General features: G+C 38.6%; 1 protein-coding gene across 1 annotated transcript in view; it reads left to right on the top strand.

Moving 5' to 3' along the window:
* LOC113976410 (transcription initiation factor TFIID subunit 4-like) overlaps positions 1-22,694 on the top strand; it is a 147,405-nt gene that overhangs the window by 64,128 nt on the left and 60,583 nt on the right. The window contains exons 12-14 of the mRNA XM_027701552.1: positions 1,591-1,721; positions 3,677-3,802; positions 13,482-13,538. Of these exons, the coding sequence (XP_027557353.1) occupies positions 1,591-1,721; positions 3,677-3,802; positions 13,482-13,538 (314 nt within the window). The remainder of the gene's footprint in view (positions 1-1,590; positions 1,722-3,676; positions 3,803-13,481; positions 13,539-22,694) is intronic.

Below are 22,694 nucleotides of genomic sequence, written 5' to 3' on the forward strand. Positions count from 1 at the left end.
ACGGGGGTGGAACTGAGCACCCAGATGGGGAACACACCTCTCCCATCACACACAGGGGTGGAACTGAGCACCCAGCCGGGGAACACACCACTCCCATCACACACACGGGGATGGAATAGAGCACCCAGCTGGGGAACACACCGCTCCCATCACACACGGGGTGATGTGAACACACCGCTCCCATCACACACACAGGGGTGGAACTGAGCACCCAGCCGGGGAACACACCGCTCCTGTCACCCACGGGATGATGTGAACACACCGCTCCCATCACACACCTCTCCCATCACACACGGGGATGGAACGGAGCACCCAGCCGGGGAACACACCGCTCCCATCACACACGGGGTGATGTGAACACCCCACTCACAGCACACACAGAGTGATGGGAACACCCCGGCGCTCACTTCCTCCACCTCATTTTTAGGCGTGTGATGGTTCCTTGCCCTGGAGTTTGGCCAGGCAGAGGTAGGAACGCCTCACCAAACAAACAAGCCTCCCAGGTTTGTGTTGGCTCGGCGGCCCCTCCACAACCAAGGGTTCCTCCTGCAGTTCACACTTTCCAAAATAGTCTCAAACAAACGTCCTGTGGTGGTTTGCATACCTGTTATGTGTCCCAGCCAAAGCGCTCTGAGTTTGTGCTCATTCAGTGGAAAACTGACTCGGTATAATCAGCTTATTTTTTCCTTTATGGTGGGTCATCTGTAATGATCCACACAAAATGCAACTACTGATGTTTTCCTGTATGAAATATATATATCTGTGTGTGCACACAGGGAGTTTGCTATATAGAAAACTGTCCTGCTGGGACAACTCATATATGTGCCTTGGTAGGACTGTAGCTTAGATTAGTGTGTATATTCGTGTATCTGCGGTTTTATATCTAATACTTAGTAATTATTTTGATGAATTTAGGAATCCTTAAGTGTTACCTTTATTATTCTTTCAGTAGCTTAGGTGTTTTTTAAACATATCAATACATTAGACTGCAGACTGTTTGCTTTTCTTATAAACTCGGCATGAAGTATCAAATGTCCAAGTAGCTATGAATGTGTGTTTGGGGGACAACTGGTGTTTCTAAATAACTTTTTAATATGACTTTACTTCTTCATATTCAATTAATAGGGATTTTTTCCCTAAAGAATTTCTGTTGTCGGTACTATGCCAATAGTGGAGGCTAAAGGATGGAAAAATGTGCTTTGGGCTGCAGCCTCACCTCATGGACACTGAAATTCATTTGCAGTAATGCTTCTGAAAACAAATTGCTTTTTCTTGTGTAGAACAACTGAGAATTCAAATTGTCTCATATTCTGTTATGCTTTCTTGTAATATATTAGGATAAACTTCAGCAAAGTTCTTAAATGCTTTCAAGTGTTAAAGAAATTCTCTGATTTCTCTTTCAAACCTTTACAGTACAGTCACATCCTTTTCAAGGGATCATGAATGTGTCACCAAAGCCACATAAATACACAGTCATGGATTTTTCTGTTCAAGAACATGAAGTTATGACTTAAAGCCCTTTAGAACTTTGGGGTTTCATTTGTGGGGGGATTAAGCTAATTCTGTTTTGTTTTGTTTTCTTTGCTTTAGCTAAAAAACTAGGAATTACTGATGTGCCAGCTGAGGTCGTTACTTTTATTTCCCATGCAACACAGAACAGATTGAGGACAGTGATAGAAAAAGTGACAGTGATAACCCAGCACAGGATGGAGTCATACAAAGTAAGTGTACAAACAAAGGTGTTCTATTTTACAGGGAGGTGTGGTGCTGGTTTTTCTTAGCACACGGAGATGTTTTGGTTCATTCTGGGTGCAAAGCTTGTCTCAGTTGCAGGTTTGACCACCTCAGCAAGCAGAAGGAGGTGGGATGGGAGATCTGTTGTCAGCTCCATCCTCCTCCTCTGCGACAGAATTTGTGTGTGAATTGTTTTGTCTTTCTGTGTTAAAGTGTCTGACATGGAGCATCTGCTGAGCTGTTTCTGCTCATGGGCTCTTGGTTCTTGACAGCTCCTTTTTTGACCAAAGTATCTGTTAATTGGATCAAAATTGCTTTGGTGTTTCAGAATGTGTAGTAACTTTATGTGTCCTTGACTGTGAGAAATATTAGTATTTTGCAAAAGCTACCAATGTGTCTTAAACGAGCAACTAAAGAATTCAGCTCTAAATTCTTTGCTGTAATTGAACACAATTTTCTCTTTAAAAAGAGCATTTAGAGGTAAAATGCTACTCTGATTCTTTTGTTAGTGGTTGTGTTCCTGAAGAAGACTGAAACAATTTTGATATGTTAAACCAGGGGGGAAATTTAAGTAAGAATCTGCAAACCAGGTTGAAATTCAAATTAAACAAACATCCTTATTGATATATTTGAAATACCTTTTTCTATAGAAGTAAGATGCTAATAGTTGTTAAACTGGTGTAAAAGCAAGATGGCAATAACTGGTTGTGTGTTGTCTAAACTGTGTTTAGATTTCTTTAGCATATATATACATTGAGTAGCTCTGGATTAGTTTTTTTTCTTGATTTTGCTATGTACTGTTTTGTTTTCCTGGAGTGGAAGTCTGATCAAACATCTTTGGACTGCATCTTTGCCCACCTATTTCCCAAACCTGAGTCACAGTCGGACTAATTCCATGTGATATTTGCAGAAATAATCACCTTTGGCATCTCTGACTACAGTTAACATTGCTGTGGTAGAAAATGGATTACAAAAATAAAGACCACTATTCCTGATTATTACCTACACTTACATCTTTCATTGCAGTTGATGGATATATTCTACTATATTGGACTAAAAGGAAAGTCTCCTTGTTTCTTTCCAGTATTCTTTGTCAGCATCAGCAGAGTTAAATCCCTCCTTTCTTCTCTCTAGGACAGTGTCTGAGGAAAAAACAATTCACTTAGTCCATCTTAAGCCAGAGATACATTTAAAATAATATCTTAACACATTCTTAGGAAAAAATGAATGTTGTCTCTGATTAAATTGTAGCATTGTCATTGCATTTTATATTTTTCTTGGTTAATGGTCTTCTTTGATTTCATAGTATTGCAGTCAAAAAGGGAAACATTAAGTAGATAAATGGGATGGAAGTAATGTGGATCACTTATTTTCCTGACTGACATTCTAAGTGTTCCCACATGGCTCACGTCACAAACTCTTCTGGTTGTTGTGTACTAGGAAAGCCTACATGCTCTTAGTTGTAATAAGCTTCAGTTTTAATTGTCATGGGAGGCTTATTTTCAAGTGAATTTTTAACTTTAATACTTTTATAATGCTGCGTCTTGATAAGGTCTGTTACTAGTTCAAGATGAGTACAGATACAGGAATTTTAGGTTATAAGCCTGGTTATAAACTATATCTGGGATTATTCAGTAATAAACTTAAGCATCTTAGAGGTTTTTCATCAGTAATTCTGTTGGTTTTTTTTAAACTGTTTGATGTCTCTGGTGCCAATAAATCAATCCTGGTTTTTTTTATTTGCTTAGATATTAATTAAATAATCAGATTCTAGCTACATTGCTAACCATAGGCTGGCTTCATTCCCTGAGCTTAAAAAATAGAAATGTTCTTTTTATGGTTCATACAACGGAAAGATTTTAATGTAGAACACCTTCAGTCTTGAAATGCATAGTCTTGATAATAAAGCCTGTTTTTCTAGAACACTGTCCCTGTTTTGCAGGATGATGAGTGGTACGAACAAGCTACAGATGTCCGAGCACAGTTAAAGTTCTTTGAACAGCTGGAGCGTTTAGAAAAGCAAAGGAAAGATGAACAAGAGAGGGAAATCTTGTTAAAGGCTGCCAAGGTATCAGTTTTACTCTATTTTTTTAACTACTTAACCATTCATAGTCTTTAAACAATTATTTAATTTTGTGGGATCTGTTTCATAAACACATTTTGTTTCTTACAACAAAAGTACTGTTGAGCCCTCACACCTTTAACTCCTTCAGTCAAGCTCTGATCTGGGGTGACTCCAGACCTACCTGACTGGAATGCTGCTGTGTTTTGAGGATACAGCTCTGGATTTGATGAGTTCTTGGGAATACAGGAGACAATGGCTAAAATTTTTGAAGTAACTCTGGGAAATAATTTTTACAATTGCCTTTGAAATTTAAAAGATGCCAGGGTTTCTGTGCCACTTGAAAATCATACCCCACACTTTTGGTATTTAAACACAATTCAGTAAATTCTTGGGGAATTTTTTGAGGCTTTGTACTTCTTAAGTTTCTAGACTTTGTTTTTAAACAGTTTTTTTCATTTGTTTATCCTAATTTGTGTTCCAGTCACCTCTCTCTAACTGCATTATATGATTGATTCGTGCCTGTCTTCAGTGAACTATCAGTTCTTCTGGACTGGCTCCTTTGTAACTTCAATTCCAGAAACTCAATTTTTATACATGCAATAGAACGAACTCAGATAATATTGTTTCAAGAGCACATAGGTATATAGATAAATCTCCTGCTTATAACTGTAAATTTAATTATATATATCACATCAAACTGCAAATAAGTTTATCCCTTAGTTATCCCATTTCTAATTGTATTTGAATTTTCATTGAATTATTTATTTTATGTGCTTAAAAGGTTATACAGAACAACTCAGTGTTCAATTGTAACACAGCCTCCTGATTTTGTGCCAATAATGTTCACAAATTGAGAGATTTTTTTTTTTTTTTTAAACCTAGCCTTGCTTTTTTCAGAAATCTATTTCTCAGTTAGGGTATTTTAGTCTGTCCTCTTTGCACTCTTAATTTATAATTGCTCACATTGTAAATATTCCACAAATTTTCCCATAACATTAAATACTCTTCAAATGTTTTGATGAAAATAGATTTGCTGTTTTCACTCTTAATTCTTATTTATTAGAAATAAAGAAATGCCTATTTATTATTTATCCTGTTTGCTCCATTCAGTGAATACATCTTAATGAATCATGTTTTCTGTGTATCCTGCTGCTTGTTGTTTGTTTTGGTTGCTTTTTGAATGGACATTGAGAAAAATGCAGTAGCTTATAGTCCTTAGTTCAAAAATGTTTCCCTGACTGCACAAAGCAGGTTGATCTGAGATTGGTTTAGATGACCTCCCATTGTTCATTCCAACCTGAATTCCTTCATGAATTGATATTCTTTAGTTTGGGGGGGTTTTTTGTTGTTGTTTTAGACTTGAATAATATAAACTCCTGTGAAGTCAAAATTTAGGAAATAAATACGTGATAATCGAGTTTGATTCCTACAGATTACAGGAAGAGCAAATTGAAGAATTCTGCAACAAACAAATGTAAAAGAGTCCCCTGATTGATTTGAAAAAATTGCCTTAATGAAAGTAATGAATGCACAAATCAACTTCCTAACCAGGGAGTCATAGGAGACAGCTTGGCATAAACACATGGTATCCTAGAAAAATACATGAAATATTGAAAAACCAAACCCAAACCACAGAGTAGCCATGGCAGAGCAGTGCTGATTTATCAATATTAATGTTTAAAGAGAGAAGTTGAAGATGTTGTGAACCTCTGGGGAGGTGCTTGTGAGATGTGGTGATTTAAGGGTAAATGCCAGTTTGGAGCTGAACTTTGTGCAGGGTTCAGCTGGTGCTCCCCATTCTATCCCAATGGATTGACAACCTATTGCAAGACTTAATGTAGGACATAGTTTGGCAAAAATATGGTAAGATTACAATTTTTTTATTCTAAAGAACAGATTTTTCATTATTTCCTTAGGATCTGTGGTGCTGCTGAAATGCAGAAGTGCCTGTCCGTGACCAGTGATATCTGTTGAGGTCTTTGTTCTGAATTCCTACACACTAATTCCTTCCCATGGATTTGGGGTTTTTTCATGGTCCTTTATGAACTTGCCTAAGGATATCTCAGTCCTTGTGGAGAGGATGCAGTAATTGTAGTGGCACAGTAAAAATCTGCCCTGATAATCAGTGATTGTGTCTGCAAAGGGGGTGATGGTTACACTGACTCTGGAGACTGAAATATCCACATGCAAATATGTTGTTTCCCCAACCACGGCACCTTTGTCACTTTGACAGTGTTGTCTTTATAAAGAACAGAAAAATTTGGGTTTTAAAATGAAATTGCTGTTTGGGGTTTTTTTTGCTGCAGGTGCTTAAATCTAAAAATCATACTTATTTTTATTTTTAACTGCAGCTTCTTAATGGGCCTTTTAGACAAACAGAGTGATCTTTTATCTTGTGTTTTGACATACTATTTTGCAACATGTTTAATGGAAGTTTCAAAACTTCCTGCCAGTGGTACCTCATCTGCTGTCTCGTGTGGAAGAGCATGAAAAGGTTGAATGTGCACAGTGAAAATTCTTTTTTAATTATTTACAGTTTGGAGCCTTGTTAACAGCCAAAGTCCAGGTTTTGACAAAGAGTAAGATAATGAAGGAAATGTTTCAGGCAATGGAGTGGATAGTATTAAGTAATCAACTTAATCACAGAATAACCAATGGAGAAGATAATGAAAAATAAAGGAATAGATTGAAATCAAAGGGGAGGCAGCATGAGTCTGTGGGCAGCCTTGAAGCCAATTAGGTAATTTTGCATTAGAGTTCAGTAAGGGATAAAAAAATTGCAAATGATGGTCAAAGAAAGTGTCAGGTTTGCAGGTTTTTGTTGTTTTGGGTGGTGAGTTGGTTTCATTAGGAGGAGAAAGGAAAATATTTGACAGGAGTGTTGTGGTTGATCTGCAACCACAATTTCAGTTGTTACAGTAGGATGTGCTTGCAGAATTTGTAAGCACCCAGATGGGGTTGGGTTTGCTTCAGAAACTGTTTTTGGGAGAATGAGAGAACAAATCAGATGGGCAGATAGAAGAAAAAAAAAAGTTAGGTTTCAAAAAATACAATTTTTGACATTCTGAGAAAAGTCACTGTCTAAGTTAAAATTAGTTGTGAAGCTCACAAGTAATAAAATAGCAGTATTATTTAGGTTGTTAAATGAGAGAATATTACAAAATCTTATGTCCCATGCCTGGAAAATACTCAAGAAATAGAAACTTCATATCACAAGCTTAGAAGCATAACTGATGTTCTCATTCCAGTGAGAGATTGTGGGGGAAAGACAAACTTGACCGGAAAGGCAAAAATCATACTATGCTATAGTAGCAGTGCAACAGATAATTTCTTTTAAATGAAAAACCTAAAAATTGAAAGCACCACTATGCTGTTTTAGGAGCTGGAATGATCTCTTGCACCTCAGGGGTCCTGCATCGTGTCCCCCAGGTCCCCATACCAACCTAGACCGTGTGGCCCAAAGCATTTCTCTGATGTATTCCCAGTAATTCTTTTTATCATAGAGGTGTTTAAAGAAATCTTGGTCCCCAGACTATGAGATCCAGTCACCTCCTGCTGCTGGAGCAGCTCCTGTTTCCCACACTCAGACACTCTGAGTGTCCTTTGCAGCAGCTCTGCAGGGAGACCCTGAGTTGTCAGTACTTTTGGGTTCCTTCCTGACACGTGCCAAAGGCACGAGGAGGGTCCATCTTACACATGAACACATGTAGAGCACAGTCTCTTTGAAGGAAACATTTGGGAGAGTCACCTCCTGGCCCTTGTTTGTTTTCCCAGTCAGGCCCCACTGGCTGTTGTTGCCAGGAGTGTGCAGGGCCAGACATCTCCTGCTTCGCTCTGACTGGTACAGGAGAGAGCAGGAAGAGCTGAGGGAAGAGCTGCAGAAAGGTCAAAAGCCAGGCTAAAATCACTTGAGGAATTTACATTTGACATGGTGTGCGTTGGGTGGACTTTCTAAAAAAAACCCAAACCCTACAAAGCACGGGTCTTACATAGTAAATCTGTGTTCTTGCTGCCTTCAGAGCTGGTTCCAAAACTGGGAAATGCAGGTGGTGTCTGGCAAACTGAGGGAAGTTCTGGTCTAGTAATGGTAATATTTCTGGCAGCAGGAGGAGTAGGAGGTTGTAGCTGATTTGTTGTTGTTTGTTTGATTTTATTTCTGATTTATTTTTTTTTTTAGAGTGGTGCTTTATGCAGTGAAGATACACAGCTTGGGGTTGTCCTGGTTTTCAGAACATGAATCAATCATACTTGTGTGTTATAATCTGTAATAAAGTGGATCATGTTAAAATTACTGTGTTAATTCATCTGCTCAAACTGGCTAAATGCATGTTTATTTTATTATAAAATTAATTTTGAAATTTAATTTCCAATATATACAGTCTATTAGTCTGTTATTTTGAGTGTTCTGTGTTAGTAGCACAAGCCTGTCAAGTTTTTGGATCTTAAATATAACAAGATATCTTATTCACAAGAATAAGATCTGTTCTGTAAAAAGAAAATTTACATAAGTAAATGGAAAGTCATGTTTAGAGTTGTTTGCAAAGTTAATTAGCATTTATGGATGATAGTGATTTTTATAGTACTATGGGCTGAAGGGCCTTTTTATTGGAGAGCTCCCTGAAATTTGGCGATGCAGATTCCCTTACACACGTCCTGTGATGACTTGAAGGGGCTGCTCTGTGAGTCAGAGCTGAGTTCAGCTGTCAGGCCAATTTAATCCTTCCCCTCTCTTCTGAGAGCAGCCTTCTGTGAGGTGGACTCGGAACTCCCTTCTGATGAGAGGAGAGCAAAGGCAGAATCATCGTGTTGAGATAATCTTCTGAATTTTTAGGAATTTGTTACTGCAATTTTAATGATTTCAGTATAAATCATTTCCCAGACCTGAGCTCTTGCATTTCCACCTCAGCGTGGCCGTAACGTCGAGCAGCGTTTCACCCTCAGCTATGATGCTTTTAACTTCCACTTTTTATTAACAAAGCTAATGTGAAAGCAAAGTGTTTCATGTTGCCGATTTAATTTCTTTAATTAGAAGTGAAAGTTATAAGCTGGTACAGCCGTGGGTGAAGTTCTAATGTCATCAGTGGGGAAAAAATAGGTTTCAAATTGAAACTGTTGGCACAGCGGTGGCTCTCAATAGCACAGCACCTGCAGTTGTGACTCTTGACTTTATTTAATGAAAAAAGATGAAGTTGAAGCATTAAAGGCTCCACTGTATGTATGGGGAAGGGGCAGTAGAGCTGTAAGTGCCTTTACTGGGATCAGGTGTAGCTAAATGCAGGAGAGACACAGTGAGACACTTCCTACCACAGGTGGAACAAGCTGAGAGTTCAAAATTCTTACAAATCTAACAGAAAACTTTTTTTTGTTGGTGGGACAAAAATTTAACAGCAGTGCAACTTTGGTATTACTAATCACAACAAAATACTGAATAATTTTGATAATTACATACATCAAAGTACTACTACTCTGTCCATCTGCATACATAGAGAGTATCCTCCAATTTTAAAAGTAATTGGTGTTTGGATTTAAGTATTACATGGGCTTATTATTTTAAAAATACTGTTGCTTTCTAATTTAAGGCAATTCTGTGAAATCCAAAATCCCCTTAAAACTACACTGTTAGATGTGTAATTGTCTGTTTGTGTGGCCTCCTTCCTTAACACAAGCAAGGGGAAAAGCTGAGGTTTGGAACATTAGGGAGTTTGGTAACATGTAAACGAACCCCCTTATTTCTGTTGTGCTTTGAATACACACATTAAAATATGCTGCTTTTCATACTTTGAAAGTCCAATATTTCCATAGACCTAATGTGATCTATGCAGGTTTCAGATAAATAGGATAGCAAGTTCTCTTAACACAAAGCACTTTCATTCTTCACAATTAAAATATCAGGCTGTCTGGTCTAATAAAGTTAGCTTGTGTTTGGGAGAAATGTTAACAAACCTGGTTTGGTGAATAAGTTCTCAGTAGGAGACAGCATTTAATGTATTTAAAAAGTATGTAATCTGGTTAGGATCAGTCCTAGGTTTCTCTAAAATTACTATGGGAAGCCAGCTTGCTTCTAAAGGTGTTTATTCATCAACAGGAAAATACATTACATAAATGCAGCTTGCTTTATTTACAGATCTAGGCATGATGAACAGGGAAGGGAAGGCAAAGGAGTTGTGATAAACTCCTTGAAAGTGTTTGATTTGGGTTCTGTGATTAGTGGGTGCTTCCAAAGCTTTAGAGGAAGGAGACATTGGTGTATTAAAAGATTTTGGAAAAGCATTTTCACGGAACAGGTGAGATGCTGCATATTAAGATTGGGATGTTAGAGGGGAAAGGAGAAAGGAAGAGAAACCCTAAAATATGAATGACTTTGAAGAAAAAGTTAAACTCCAATTAAAAAAAAGCTAGGAATGATTAGTCAGTAGCTTGACAGAAGTAAGTGTAAAATACTCAAATAATTGCTTAGTAAAAATGGTGCCATGCAGACAAGCACTGCAAGAGCTGAGCAGCAGCAGAATTGTTCAGACTCTTCAGAGGAAGGGAAAGATGTTCACGTGTGGAATGGAGTGTAAAGGGAATCCAGTGACATTTTTAAAGCTTATCTAGGCACCTCTGTTAAGCTTGACATTTTCATTTGCTTTAATCTGTGTTGCATCAGCATTGAAGAAGCATTTTATAATTTAGATTAGATGGTAAAGTGAAGAATTAATGAAATAGTTGATGTTTATACTTGCCCTGTAACACATTTTAGCCTCCATATGCTGATTTTGTTTCTGAAGGTTACTGACATGGTAGGCAGCAGGAACGTATTTTAGTTTTTAAAATCTGTTTTTTTAAAAACTATTAAAATTTATCTGAACATAAAAAGAAACAGAAAATAATTACAGTTAAATTCTTCAATTTTTTTAGTAGTAATGACACATGCAATGGAAAGTTGGAATTCTGCTTGTCTGAAATGAGAGCTAACCTGAGCTCTTTGGAAAGGCTGTTTGGTGTGGATTCAAGGAATAACTAGAAAATCATTGCATTATTCTAAATGTAAAGGTAATTCTCCCTTCACCTTCAGTCTGGATTTATATATGTAACTTCCCCTGGTATTTTAGATCTTCATTTTTGAAATAAAATCTTGTATATAGTATAATTCAGGAGCTAAGTATCTGGTCTCACCTCTACAGTAATTTTCATTATTTATTTACTGTGACCAGGCTGGAGGTTTACACAGAGCAGATCATCTGCTTTTGCTTGTTAAGATTATCCTGAACTCCACATCTAATTTTATTTGGTCGGTTTCTGGGGGGGGGGGGGAAACCCCAACTCTTAAATGTGTTCCTTTTTTACTCTGTAGCACTTTCAGAGTTTTTCCTTCACTTACAGAGTCTAGGAAACTGCAGTGTTACTTTGCATCTATTGCTTTAATTTTCCTTACAATGTCCCCAAACACAACGTGGATCTGGTGTGTTTTCCAGGGTTCTATCACTTCCTTGTAGAAAGTTGGTAACAATATTAGAGGTCTCAGCTGGATTCTCCCAGGACACTCTGCTTTCTCCTTCAGCTGATGTGCTTTTAACTTGTGCTTTGCATTTGGCAAATGTTTCAGCTTCATACAGTGGTATAACAACACTTTGTGTTTCTGTACTGCTTTCACTCTGAGACTCAGAAGGCAATAGAAGTTCGTTGTACATTTATAAATTTATCATCAAAACCCATGAAAGGGCTAAATGTGCTTTTCCACGCATCATACTGGAGAAACTGAGGCTCACAGTGATTGAACTGTCACTGCAAAACCACAGAGCAAGGACTAGTTCAGCTCAGTTCATAAATACTTACCTGAGCTCATCTCTTAGAGAAGCAACTCACTGAATGGGGTGTTGTTCCTTTGGTTTTTAACCTGATAGGTATAAATCTAATCAAGTTTTTAGTAGTTGCTGTGCTGAATAGAGCCCCAGCTCTCTGGCAGATCCGCATATTTCATGAAATACCTTTTTGTCCTTTGAACATTAACTAGGTCAGATTATCCACATTTTTGTTTGGCCACAGCATTAGAAGGAATCTCAGTCTGTGCTAAGGAGGAGTTTCTTTCTTGGTTGGCACAACTACAACACGAGAATCTGACTTGGTCATTGGCCATCTCAGGTTTTAATTTGTCCTTCACTGCAGACACTCTCCTGCCCAACAGCCTGTTGTGGCAACAGGCACAAAAGGGGTTGGTGTTGGAAGGTGTTGGTGTATGTGGTGTTGGAAGGTGGAGCTGATGTGCACAGTGGGAGAGTGTTAAGCACATCATCTAAAAATCTCATTATTGTTTAATTTGACCATGCTTTGTCATCACTGTGTTTTATATGTGTGCTACATTAGCTGAGAAAAAATAATCCCAGTTAAAAAAACAAACCAAAACAACACAAACCAACAAAAACTAACAGGAAAAAGGATAGAGAATTCGGTGCCATTGTTGCCAAATCATAGCCAGGGCACTCTCCAGGTGTATCAAGAGTACTATGTGACTCTTTTAGGGGTAGGCTCTTAAGCCAATCTCCCTTTGATTTTCTTAATGGATTTTTAAATTCTGAACAGAATATGGTATGAGAAATTCAAACACCAGGACAAAATCTGAGCATGTGTAAGTTTGCAGACTAATATTCTTCCAGGTTTCATGTCTGTCTTCAGCATAGCATTAATAAGAGAAAGAGAGGAGAGGGCATAGATATCCTTATTCCTTTAGGAGTTGTGTTAATGGTATCACTTTAAATCTCAAAGAAATACTGAAATAAAACTACTGCCTCTCTCAGGTATCAGGAACAACAGTTTTCTGTGGATGTCACAAGTTCTGTTGCAGCTTTCTGCAACCTTTGCTGAATGCTGACCCATCAGGCAATTATAAAAGTATATTGCCTGTATTATCTGCCTCTTGAGTTTTGAATTCTATCATTTTGAATGCTCAGTGAGCGCAAGTAAGAATTGAATAGTTTTAACATCTGGTTGTAAAATAGTCTGTATCTAAAGAAATGCACTGCTATGGGTTGTTTTTGCAATTAATTATTCTTAATGGGGTTTTAGAGCTGTTGTTCCTGGTTTTGAAGGAAAATACAGAGGTTGCCATTTAGCAATATTTATCCAGTTTTAGAAATGACAACATTGATATCAGTAGTGCCTGAATGAGTTCAACGTGTGTGTTCCTGTGCTGTACCCACAGTAAGCTCACAGGGGTAGTAGCATCTTTATTATGAAGATTTACCTTTTGGGAGGGTGACTTTACAACTGTTTTCTCCACATTCTCTAATTAAAAGCTGAGTTGCAAACAGTAAGTTTTAAAATAAGTGACTGTAAGGACTTAAATAAAAAAATTCTGATAGTGGAGATGGTGTCACTTCCACTCTCGGATGCTTGAATTTGTTTGTATGAAATAATTGAAATCTAAACCTGTATGGAAACTTTAGCATTGACAAAAACATGGAGTTTTTTGGGGTTTGGGTTGATTTTTTTTAAATTTAAATCTAGGGTAGATCTTATTTACAACTGAACGTTTAACAGTCTTTTGGGTGAGGTTTATGGGTTTTCTATCAATTTACGTGTCCCGTGTTTGATACTTTGTATCCTGTTCCTATTGCTTTGCTATTTTTTAACTTATTGCAACAGATGAGGGGTTCTTAAACCATCTGTTAACCTTTTTTCCCCATTTTTTTTAACCGTGTAGAGTCGCTCAAGGCAAGAAGACCCAGAGCAAGCTAGACTGAAACAAAAAGCAAAGGAGGTAAGCAGAGCTAGAGATCATTACACTTGACATTTCAAGGCTCGAACATATTAATTTTTTATGCCTTGCTACTTGTATATCGTTAATAAAAATCTGACTAAAAACTTTTTAGGATGTATTTGTTGCTTTGCCTTTGATCTTAATGTTTGCAAACTAATACATTAATACATGTGAAGCCTAAGGAGATTTTATAAGAGAATATTTCCATACATTACATTTTCATTTCCATTTTAGGTAGCTGTAGCTTTTGTTGGGTTGTTGATGACAGCAGCTCTAGATTTTGGTGGAAAATATGTGCCTTTGTCTTTTTTTTGTAAAATGTCGCTTTCTTAGAAATGTGGTACTTAACAATTTTGTTCTGGTAATGTTCTTTCAGATAAGGTAAATGCCAGTCAGTTCTTCTACCATGTGATGCAGTGGAATATTTACTCATCTGTCTAAATTACAATAATCTAAAAATTATCAAATAACTTCAGATCAAGTTGTGACGTGTTACTCTAAGAATAACAATTTGTGAACTACTGAGTACCTTAATTTGCTTTAAATTGGAGTGACTGTCCTTTGCTTAAGGCATCTCATGCTTTAGGATTGGGTTGTAACTTCAGTCAGAAAGACTAAAATATCTCTCAGTTGAAAGTAACTTCAGCAAACTGATGCTGGTTTTTTTAGCCAACTTCCTTGGATATATACATTAACAGGTAATAATTATACATTAGAAGCTAATATATGCAGAAGAATGTGAGTTTTTTATTGACCTGTTCTTCCTGTTTTGTTTCCCCCTTGACAGTGTTCTATAGTCCCGTTAGCTATACAGATTTTATATATATAACAGTAAAAAAAAAATCCAGATTCATGGCTGAGTTTTATTTCTTTATTTCATTATGTGGTTGTGTAGTAAGATTTGCTGAAGTGAATTCTTGTAAACATTAGACCAGGCCTTAGTGTTTCCAGAGCTGGATTTGTCAAGCAAGTATTGAAATGAAATAGAGTAATCAAGTTATTTGGCAGGAAAAGAGACAAGATTTTAATACTACTTGGGTTTTGTACGTAGCTGGTGTATGCAAAGGAAGAATCAGATAATTAATAGCAGGCAGAACTTGCTGTTGAGCTGAGAACCAAAGCTGCTGGAAGTGCAAGTGGGCTGGAATATTTAATTCCATGGCATTGCTGCCACAGAATTTGCTTTCGTGGTAATTCTTTTTTGGCCACGGGAAACTTGAGGAAGCGAAGGCGAACAACAGGGACGAACCCCCACATTTGCAGTGGTGAGAGGGAACTCGAGGTTCTCTTTATCGGCTGTGATAAAGGTGTGACCCCGGGCAGTGCTGGGGGTGCAGCTGCAGCAGTTCTGCCCTGGCCGGGAATTGGGGATTCCCGGAGGAGCCGATCGATCGTCTCCCACTAGAGGGAGCGAGGCTGTGCTGGCAGGAGCAGCAGTGCAGGGAATGCACTCTGAGCAGGGAGAGCGGGGCTCTTAGGAAAGAGGGAGCAAATATTTTGGTGGTAACCTAATTAAAAATGCTTGGATCACACCGGTGTGTGATTTTCAAGCAGTGCTGTTCCTGGGAACGATAAAATTTGCAGTTCCACCTTCCTGGGCAGGGGCAGAGGAGGGGCAGGGACTGAGCTCTGCTCTGGGGGGACCAGGGACAGCAGCCAGGGAATGGCTGGAGCTGTGTCAGGGCAGGCTCAGGTTGGATCTCAGGCAAAGGTTCTTCCCCCAGAGGCTGGTTGGGCACTGCCCAGGCTCCCCAGGGCAGTGGGCACAGCCCCAAGGCTGCCAGAGCTCCAGGAGGGTTTGGCTGATCCTCTGGGGCACAGGGGGTGACTCTTGGGGATGTTCCTGTGCAGGGCCAGGGGTTGGACTGATGATCCTTGTGGGTCCCTTCCAGCCCAGCACATTCTGGGATTCTGTGATTTGAGTCAATGCAGGAGGAGTACTGGGTTTTCCCTTTGAGTGCTGCACCCTGTTCTTTTGTACCCCAGCCCCGCCTTCCTTCCCACCCTTCTAATAAAAGTGCATAATTTGCTGGCACTGTGCCTCTCTCTGAAGTTGAATTTCATTCTACATGTTTGAAACCATAAGAAATATAAGCATGTCTCTGTTTTTAGTAATCAGGTTTCTGAAGCTCTTTCCTCAACTGGTTTAGAGACTTTCACTTGAAATATTAAAATTTATTTAGTAAAGACATTTTCTTTTGCAAAGGGGAGTGGGGTGTGGTACTGGCAAGATTTTGTTTTAATATTGTTCATATTTTTTTCTGTGTTAGATACTGGATTTATACTGATGTCTCAAATGATATTGGCACTGCCAAAATAAAATATAATCCATTTTATAGTATAAAAGGTTGATTAGGAAAACTGTCTTTGGCATGGCTTTATCATTTGAAATTACAAGCTTTGAATCAATGCCTACAAAAATGTGAAAATTTCGAAACTTCACTGTCAGCTGGGCTACTCTTAAATGTGCATATGACCCATAACTCAGACAGAACTTGGGTTTCTTCCAGGTTTTTTATAAGCTGATGAATATAATACTGTCAGCTTTGATAATAAGCTGGATTTGAAGCTCTGTTTCCATGATTTCTCTGTCTTGAGTATTGCCTGAAGACGTTCGTTGCTCAGATATTCTTCTGGACAATAGTAAAGTGACTTTCAGGTAGTGTTTTAAAAAGCACAAAGAGGGCATCCAAGAAACCTGCAGCACTTCTACCCTGTGTTACTTGTTTAATGATATAATTGTCAGATAGTTTGTTTTTCCATCCCAGCAAAACAGCTGATAATTTCATTAGTATGTTCTGAAAGTGGATAATGTTTCAGACTTTCATCAGTTAAAACAGTGACACTACTGACAAAAATCAGAGGGAGAAAGTGAAATATCAAAGGAAGTAATTTAAAGTCTTTTAAGAAAGTCTTCTAAATCTTTTAGGAAAAAACATCTCAAAACATTGAAAGAATTCTAGAAAACATTGTCTTTGAATGCAAAATAAAGGTACCTATACAAGGAAAATAGAATGAAGAGGAAAGAAAGAAGGCTGGCAAAGGGTATTTGTTGCAAAACATTCTCCTTTATGGATATTTTGGAGTCTTCATTCAGTAACGCTCTCTTTTCTTCCTAATTTAAAAAGAAAAAAAAATTAGTTCAGTTTCCTTCACAGAACATCTACCAGTTCCCTTCTTGTTTATTAGTGTCATGAAGACAATGTACAGTGGGATCTTTTGAACACATTTTAAAATTAATCTGTAAGGTGAAGATTGTTGGTTTTTTTTTTTCTGTCACTCTATCTTAGCTCATTTATTAGCCAGTCTTCAAACCACTCTGCATGTTATTTAAACCAAATTAGCATAAATCAAGTTTAAACTGCATTCAAATACTTACCCAAGCAAACAGAAGGCCCAATACATATGGTCTTATTGCAGGGACCTGATAACAGTGAGGTTTCATTCCTACCCCAACACTGTTTTAGTTAAGCCAGAGCAAACCCACTCTGATTCCAGCTTGAGTGACTTATTTTGCTTTGGTATTAACCTGTTTCAAATGGACCAGTGGGAAAGCAAGAGCATGTGCCTTTTGGGGGGTTTATGGCTCAAAACTCTCCCTTTACTTTCAGACTTTTAAAGTGGTGCAGCCTTTTGTCAGTGGACAGCATATGATTGTTTTAATGATAAACATATTTAATAAACTAGGAAAACTACTTTCCATTGAGACTATTTCAGGGAGAAGTGCTGCTCTTCAGCTGATACTTGTTGCATTGCTTTGTAACAAATTCTGAGATGTTTGACTTGTACAACTTAATGTAAGAAATAGCATAATTTGTGAGCAGTGATTAAAGCTTTTAAAGTCAAGTTTTAGGAAATACGCTGATTTATGTAGTCGGGAAGCGAGGCAGGTCACAAATGTAAGTTAAAGAAATTATGAGTTCTCTAATTTCCATTAAAAGGCTTCATTAAATAGAACATAAAACAGGCCATATGACTGATAGCAGGAATAGATCAAGATTAGGAAAAACTGAGTCAACACCTAGTAATTAATAATACAAATGGTTTAAAGGAAAGGCAGGGAAAGTAAGATCCTAAACATCCTTTCTGTCAAGGATATTTTTCTACATATTCAGGGTCTGTTGGCTAAAAATGTTTTAATTTAAAGTCGAGTAGCTGAGCTTGATCCTGAAAGATTAACTTGGTTAAAATCTTTGTGTCATCACCAACCGAGAATATTGCATAATAATAAAAACTTAAACCAGACACCATAAATGTCTGGGCATGTATCCAGGACCTAGATCAGCTGAGATAACACTCAGTTGGACCTGCTTTCTGAGGACTCGTTAACCATGCAAGGGAAATCTCAGACCTGTGGATGTACATCCTATGGAAGCCTTAGGATTTCGGGGAAGGGAGGAGACAGCCCTTTGCATGGGGTAGCCCATCTTCCCGGGGCTGGACAAGGTCCTTTAACAGGGCTGTGCATTTGGGGGGTTGCTGTTGGGAGTGTTACCCTGCCCAGGAGCCTTGGGAGTGCTCAGTTCTTGCATCAGCTGAGCAGGGACAGGTTTTTTCCACCCTCCCAGGAGCTGCATCCAGCGTTGTGGGAACCACAGTGCTTGGGTGCTGCCATCCCCGTGGCTGCAGTGCCCTCTGGAACAACAGGCTAAGGTTTAGACTTTAAACTATATCCTTTTCTGGGTTATATGCAGAAAAATATGTGGACTGTTAGCAGATGGGTTCTATAAGAAGCTATAGGATCCTTCTCTTAAAAATAATGGAATATGTACATCATATGATGTATATCTTTGGTGGCTCTAACATTGCCTTAGAGATTTTAAATCCCTCAGAAAAATGTAACTTGTTTTAGCAGAATTACTGGAACTCTGGTATTGTACACTTGGCGATTACAATATGAAAACAATTGTACTCTAAATAATTTCTTGTCACCACACTAATATTTATTTATCAACTCGGTAGAAGTGGCTTCTTTTAAAATATTTAAATGTTAGTTTACTGCAGTTATCCTGTTTTCATAATTAATGAAAAGCAAATGAAAAGGATTTGGGGTTTTTTTGGCAAGTTAATTTATTTTCACCTTTTTAGCAAAACCAAAGTCCTTAAAAATTGTACTAGTAATGCAGAGCCTCATGATGAGAAATCTAACTAAGTTCTCTATTTTATCATGCCTGACATAAAAATATTGATTCAAAAGACACAATCTTATCTTTAAAAGGTTTCTTATAGAACAGTCCACTGAGAAGTGGAGCACTTGAGCAGGAATAAATTTAAATTAAATTTCCACTTAGCTCTCTAACCCATCTGAGGGTCAGTAGGTGGAAAGAAGGAAAAGCTGGGAATGCGATACCTGAAGTGATGATGATGCAACGTTTAGGCAACAACGATTCCTCAGAACGGGGTTATTTCATGATTAGTTTTCTGCATCAGGTTACAGTGCTGTAGCTGTGATGCAGAAGGAATGCAAGCATTTTTGTCAATACATGTAGAAAGTTGGGTAACAGGGTCACTTTGTTTACACTCTCCCTGTACCACAGGTCTGTTGTTTGTACTCAGAAAAATGCTTCGACCATTCTGGTCCTGTTCAAGCCCACACAACACTGCCCTGGGTTTGGCTTTAGAGTGCAAGGTTTTTCTGAAGTTATAAAGTTGTTGCAATGACCTCAAATATTAGTATTAAACTGAGTTAGTGTAAACACCTCAGAGAGGAGTGGTCCTGTCTGTTATCAGTCAAAATACTCTCCTGAAAATCCTGCTGCATTCTCAAGCTTTCTGCTCATGTTAGATGTGTTTTTTATCTTTTCAGTAGATATTACTGTAGATGTACAGGTGTATTATAGTAACAGTCACAAATTCTGGTGACTGAAGTTGATTATAACACTTATTGGAAGGACAGGAGAGGAGGGGTGTTATAATTGCATGTGCAAATCCTGCTGCTGAAGAAACATGGCAGTGTATAATCAGTGATAAGTTCATTGCATATGGATCTCAGTATGTAGATCTTCAAGATTTCCTGCGTTTCCAAGGATAAGGTTCTGTCCTGCCATGAATTCTACAAGTCCTGAAGAACTTTGGTCAATAGTAGTCTTACTATTCAGCAGAACTTCTTGCATATCTCTTTGTAAAATTGAAGCTGATGACAACTCTCCAACCTGCTTTCCTGAGCTTAGAGCAGAAGTTATCTGGCTGAAGATGAAGTGTGGTGTTCCCCTTCCTGTACAGAGAGTCAGAAACTGGATAATTGACAGAAAAATGCCAGGGGGTCAGAGGAATGACCATAGCATCTTCTAGCTAAGTCAAATTGTTTTATTCCTGCTTAGGTAAAATGTATATTAACTAGATCTGAGTCAAGGGCTGGGGTTTTTTTGGTCTTTTCTGTAACCCAAACCTGACCCAAGCTTACCTCATTAGTCTACCAGAAATCTAAATTAAATCCAATCTTGTCCAACATAATAATTTCCTTCTACAAAATCAAGTTGGTGGCATTCCCTGGTGATGCATTGTTTCAGCATACACATACTGCCTTGCTGTTGTTTAGTTAACATGAATGCTCATTTTTCGTGACTGATTGTAACTGTTGGGTTTAGCATTCTGAAAGGGAAATGCTGTTTTACTGATAGATGAGCCAAATACATGGCCTTCCTTAAGTAAAAAGCTACTTTTAAAGTTGATACATCTTTATAATATAAAGTAAGAAGACTCCTTTAATGTTTTTTTATGCTTGCTGTCTAGAAAAGGAATTCCTAGAACTTTGTTTAGACTGCTGTGAATGCATTGTGTGGGAAGGATTATTGGTATGGCATCGATGTGTTGTGAACCCCACAAAGGCCCCTGTCACATCTGTGAGTCTTTGTATGGGAGGGGTTTATAAGCAGGAAAAATGAGGTTGCACATTTTGGAGAGGGGGCTTATGTAAAACAAAATGGGACAGGTCAGGATGGGATTGTTCAGCCTGGAGGAGAGAAGCTTTGGGGTGACCTAATTGTGGCCTTGCAGTGCCTGAGGGGAGCCTGCAGGACAGATGGAGAGAGACTCTTGATGAGGGCCTGGAGGGACAGGACAGGGGAATGGATTCACACTGACAGAGGGTGGGTTTTTTAGATTAGATATTAGGAAAAAATTGTTCCCTGTGAGGGTGGGGAGGCCCTGGCACAGGTTGCCCAGAGAAGCTGTGGCTGCCCCTGGATCCCTGGAAGTGTCCAAGGCCAGGTTGGACGGGGCTTGGAGCAACCTGGGCTAGTGGGAGGTGTCCCTGCCCATGGCAGAGGGTGGGACGAGATGATTCCTTCCGACACAAACCATTCCATGATTCTGTGAGTATGATGAGACAGGAACAAGAAAGCAAAGCTGTCTAGTCAAACACTGTTCCTTGTTTAGCTCATGTCTCACTGAGTCAGTATTTGAAAGGTATCAGCCTTCAAATTAACACAGCAGCAGTGTAATTTCCTCAGATTTTGTATGACAAATGTATTTGTCCTGATGCAATCTGCTGTTTGAGACTTTAGCAGCTAGGCATGCAAATCAAATATAGCAATTGTCTGACCTTGCTACCAAAAGGTTCCTATGTGGTGCTCTGAGAATTTGGGGCATGAAGCAACAAACAGTTGTATACACTTGTAAAAGTTGACTTTTCCTTTGTGATTCTTGTTTTCTCACATTTTCCAACAAAACTTTAAGTAATTGTGTACTCCAATTTTTGAGTAAAACTAGTGAGGAAGACTCAAGACTTATTTTCAAATTAGAGTTTAATTCTGGTGTGAAATATATTTGGGTTGTGTTTGAATAGTTCCAGAAGAGCAATACCTGTTACAAATTCTGCTCTACCTAATGGATTTCATTTTTTTAAAAAGCAAAAAAGGTGGCAGGGAAGGAGAAACAATATCCCTGTTGTTTCCGTTGTCTTCCAGCACTGATGGAGTCTTGGCTAATACAACGTTGTTGTAACAAGTAATCTTTCATTATGAAGCATCAGGACTACTTAAATGTGAATGTCCAGAACTTGGGTTTAGAATGGTAAAACCTTTTTGTGAAGAATTTGTGAATCTGAAGATGACTTCACTTTTCTGAATTTCACCAAAATACTCCAGCAGGAACTTTCTCATGTAAAATAAATTTTTTGAAGATGGTAACAGTAGAGTAACAGTGGAATTTTCACACCTTCAGATATCCTGCAGTTTTCCTTCCATATCTGTAGGAATAACCAGTGCTACTGCTTTCTGATTTTGAAGCACTGCTGAACAAGTGGAGAGTGGCAGCCCCCTTTTTCTAATCCCTTTGGGGTGCCTGGATAACCAAGGTTGGTGGAGAGATAAGGGAACTGTTCTCTTCCATCTTTGTAGTGTGAGATTTGTGATAAGGGTGGGTTGATTTTGCCTGTCCCGAGTACTGACAGTTGCATCCAGAGTATGCAGGAGGGGCAGTGAAGAATGAATGCAATAGTAATTCCTTTTCCAAAAGATTTTTTAAATTTATCTAATTATATAAATATGTACACTTATATATATATATATCAGATCAGTTTGTGCAAGGAAGATGTCAAGACTGAATTTCCAGTTCTCTTTTTGCCTTGGTGGTGTTCTGTCTAAATATGGGTCTTCCTCAGGTAGAAACAACCTTGTTAAACAGCATTTGTCACCCTGTCATTGTCAGGGGGAAAAAAAATATTTTCATTTGGAGCAAGCTGTGAATGTGGAAAAATCACATAACTGTTTAATGTGAACACCGCAACAGATTTACTTCCCTGCTAATCTGGCAAAATAACAGCACTTTAGACTTTAGAATATGATTGCCTATTTAATAAGTAGAGGGCAGCAAATGTCAGCTGTGTCTGCTTGTCAGAAACCGGCGAGGTTGCTCGGACAACAATCTTAATTATTATTTAGATGTTTTGGTCCCTTAGTCGAGCCTGCTCTGCTCTAGAGCAGCTTGCAAGGAGAGGTCAAGGTGTACTTAGGCTTCAGCCTGCAGGGCAAGTTTTCCCCCATCCCCTCTGTGCGCGTTGCTTTCTTACTCCAAAATAAACCTGAATGAGGGCTTTAGTTCTGCCGCTGAGCCAACATGTTTGTAAGCCCTGTTTGGCAGCCCCGGGCGCCCGAGGCAGCGCACAGCTGCCAGCTTTCATCTGCCCCCAGCTCCTCCGGGCGCTCCGTCACATGC

This window comes from Neopelma chrysocephalum, unplaced genomic scaffold (assembly GCF_003984885.1).
Source record: "Neopelma chrysocephalum unplaced genomic scaffold, ASM398488v2 Primary Assembly neopelma1_159, whole genome shotgun sequence".
Taxonomy (NCBI): domain Eukaryota; kingdom Metazoa; phylum Chordata; class Aves; order Passeriformes; family Pipridae; genus Neopelma; species Neopelma chrysocephalum.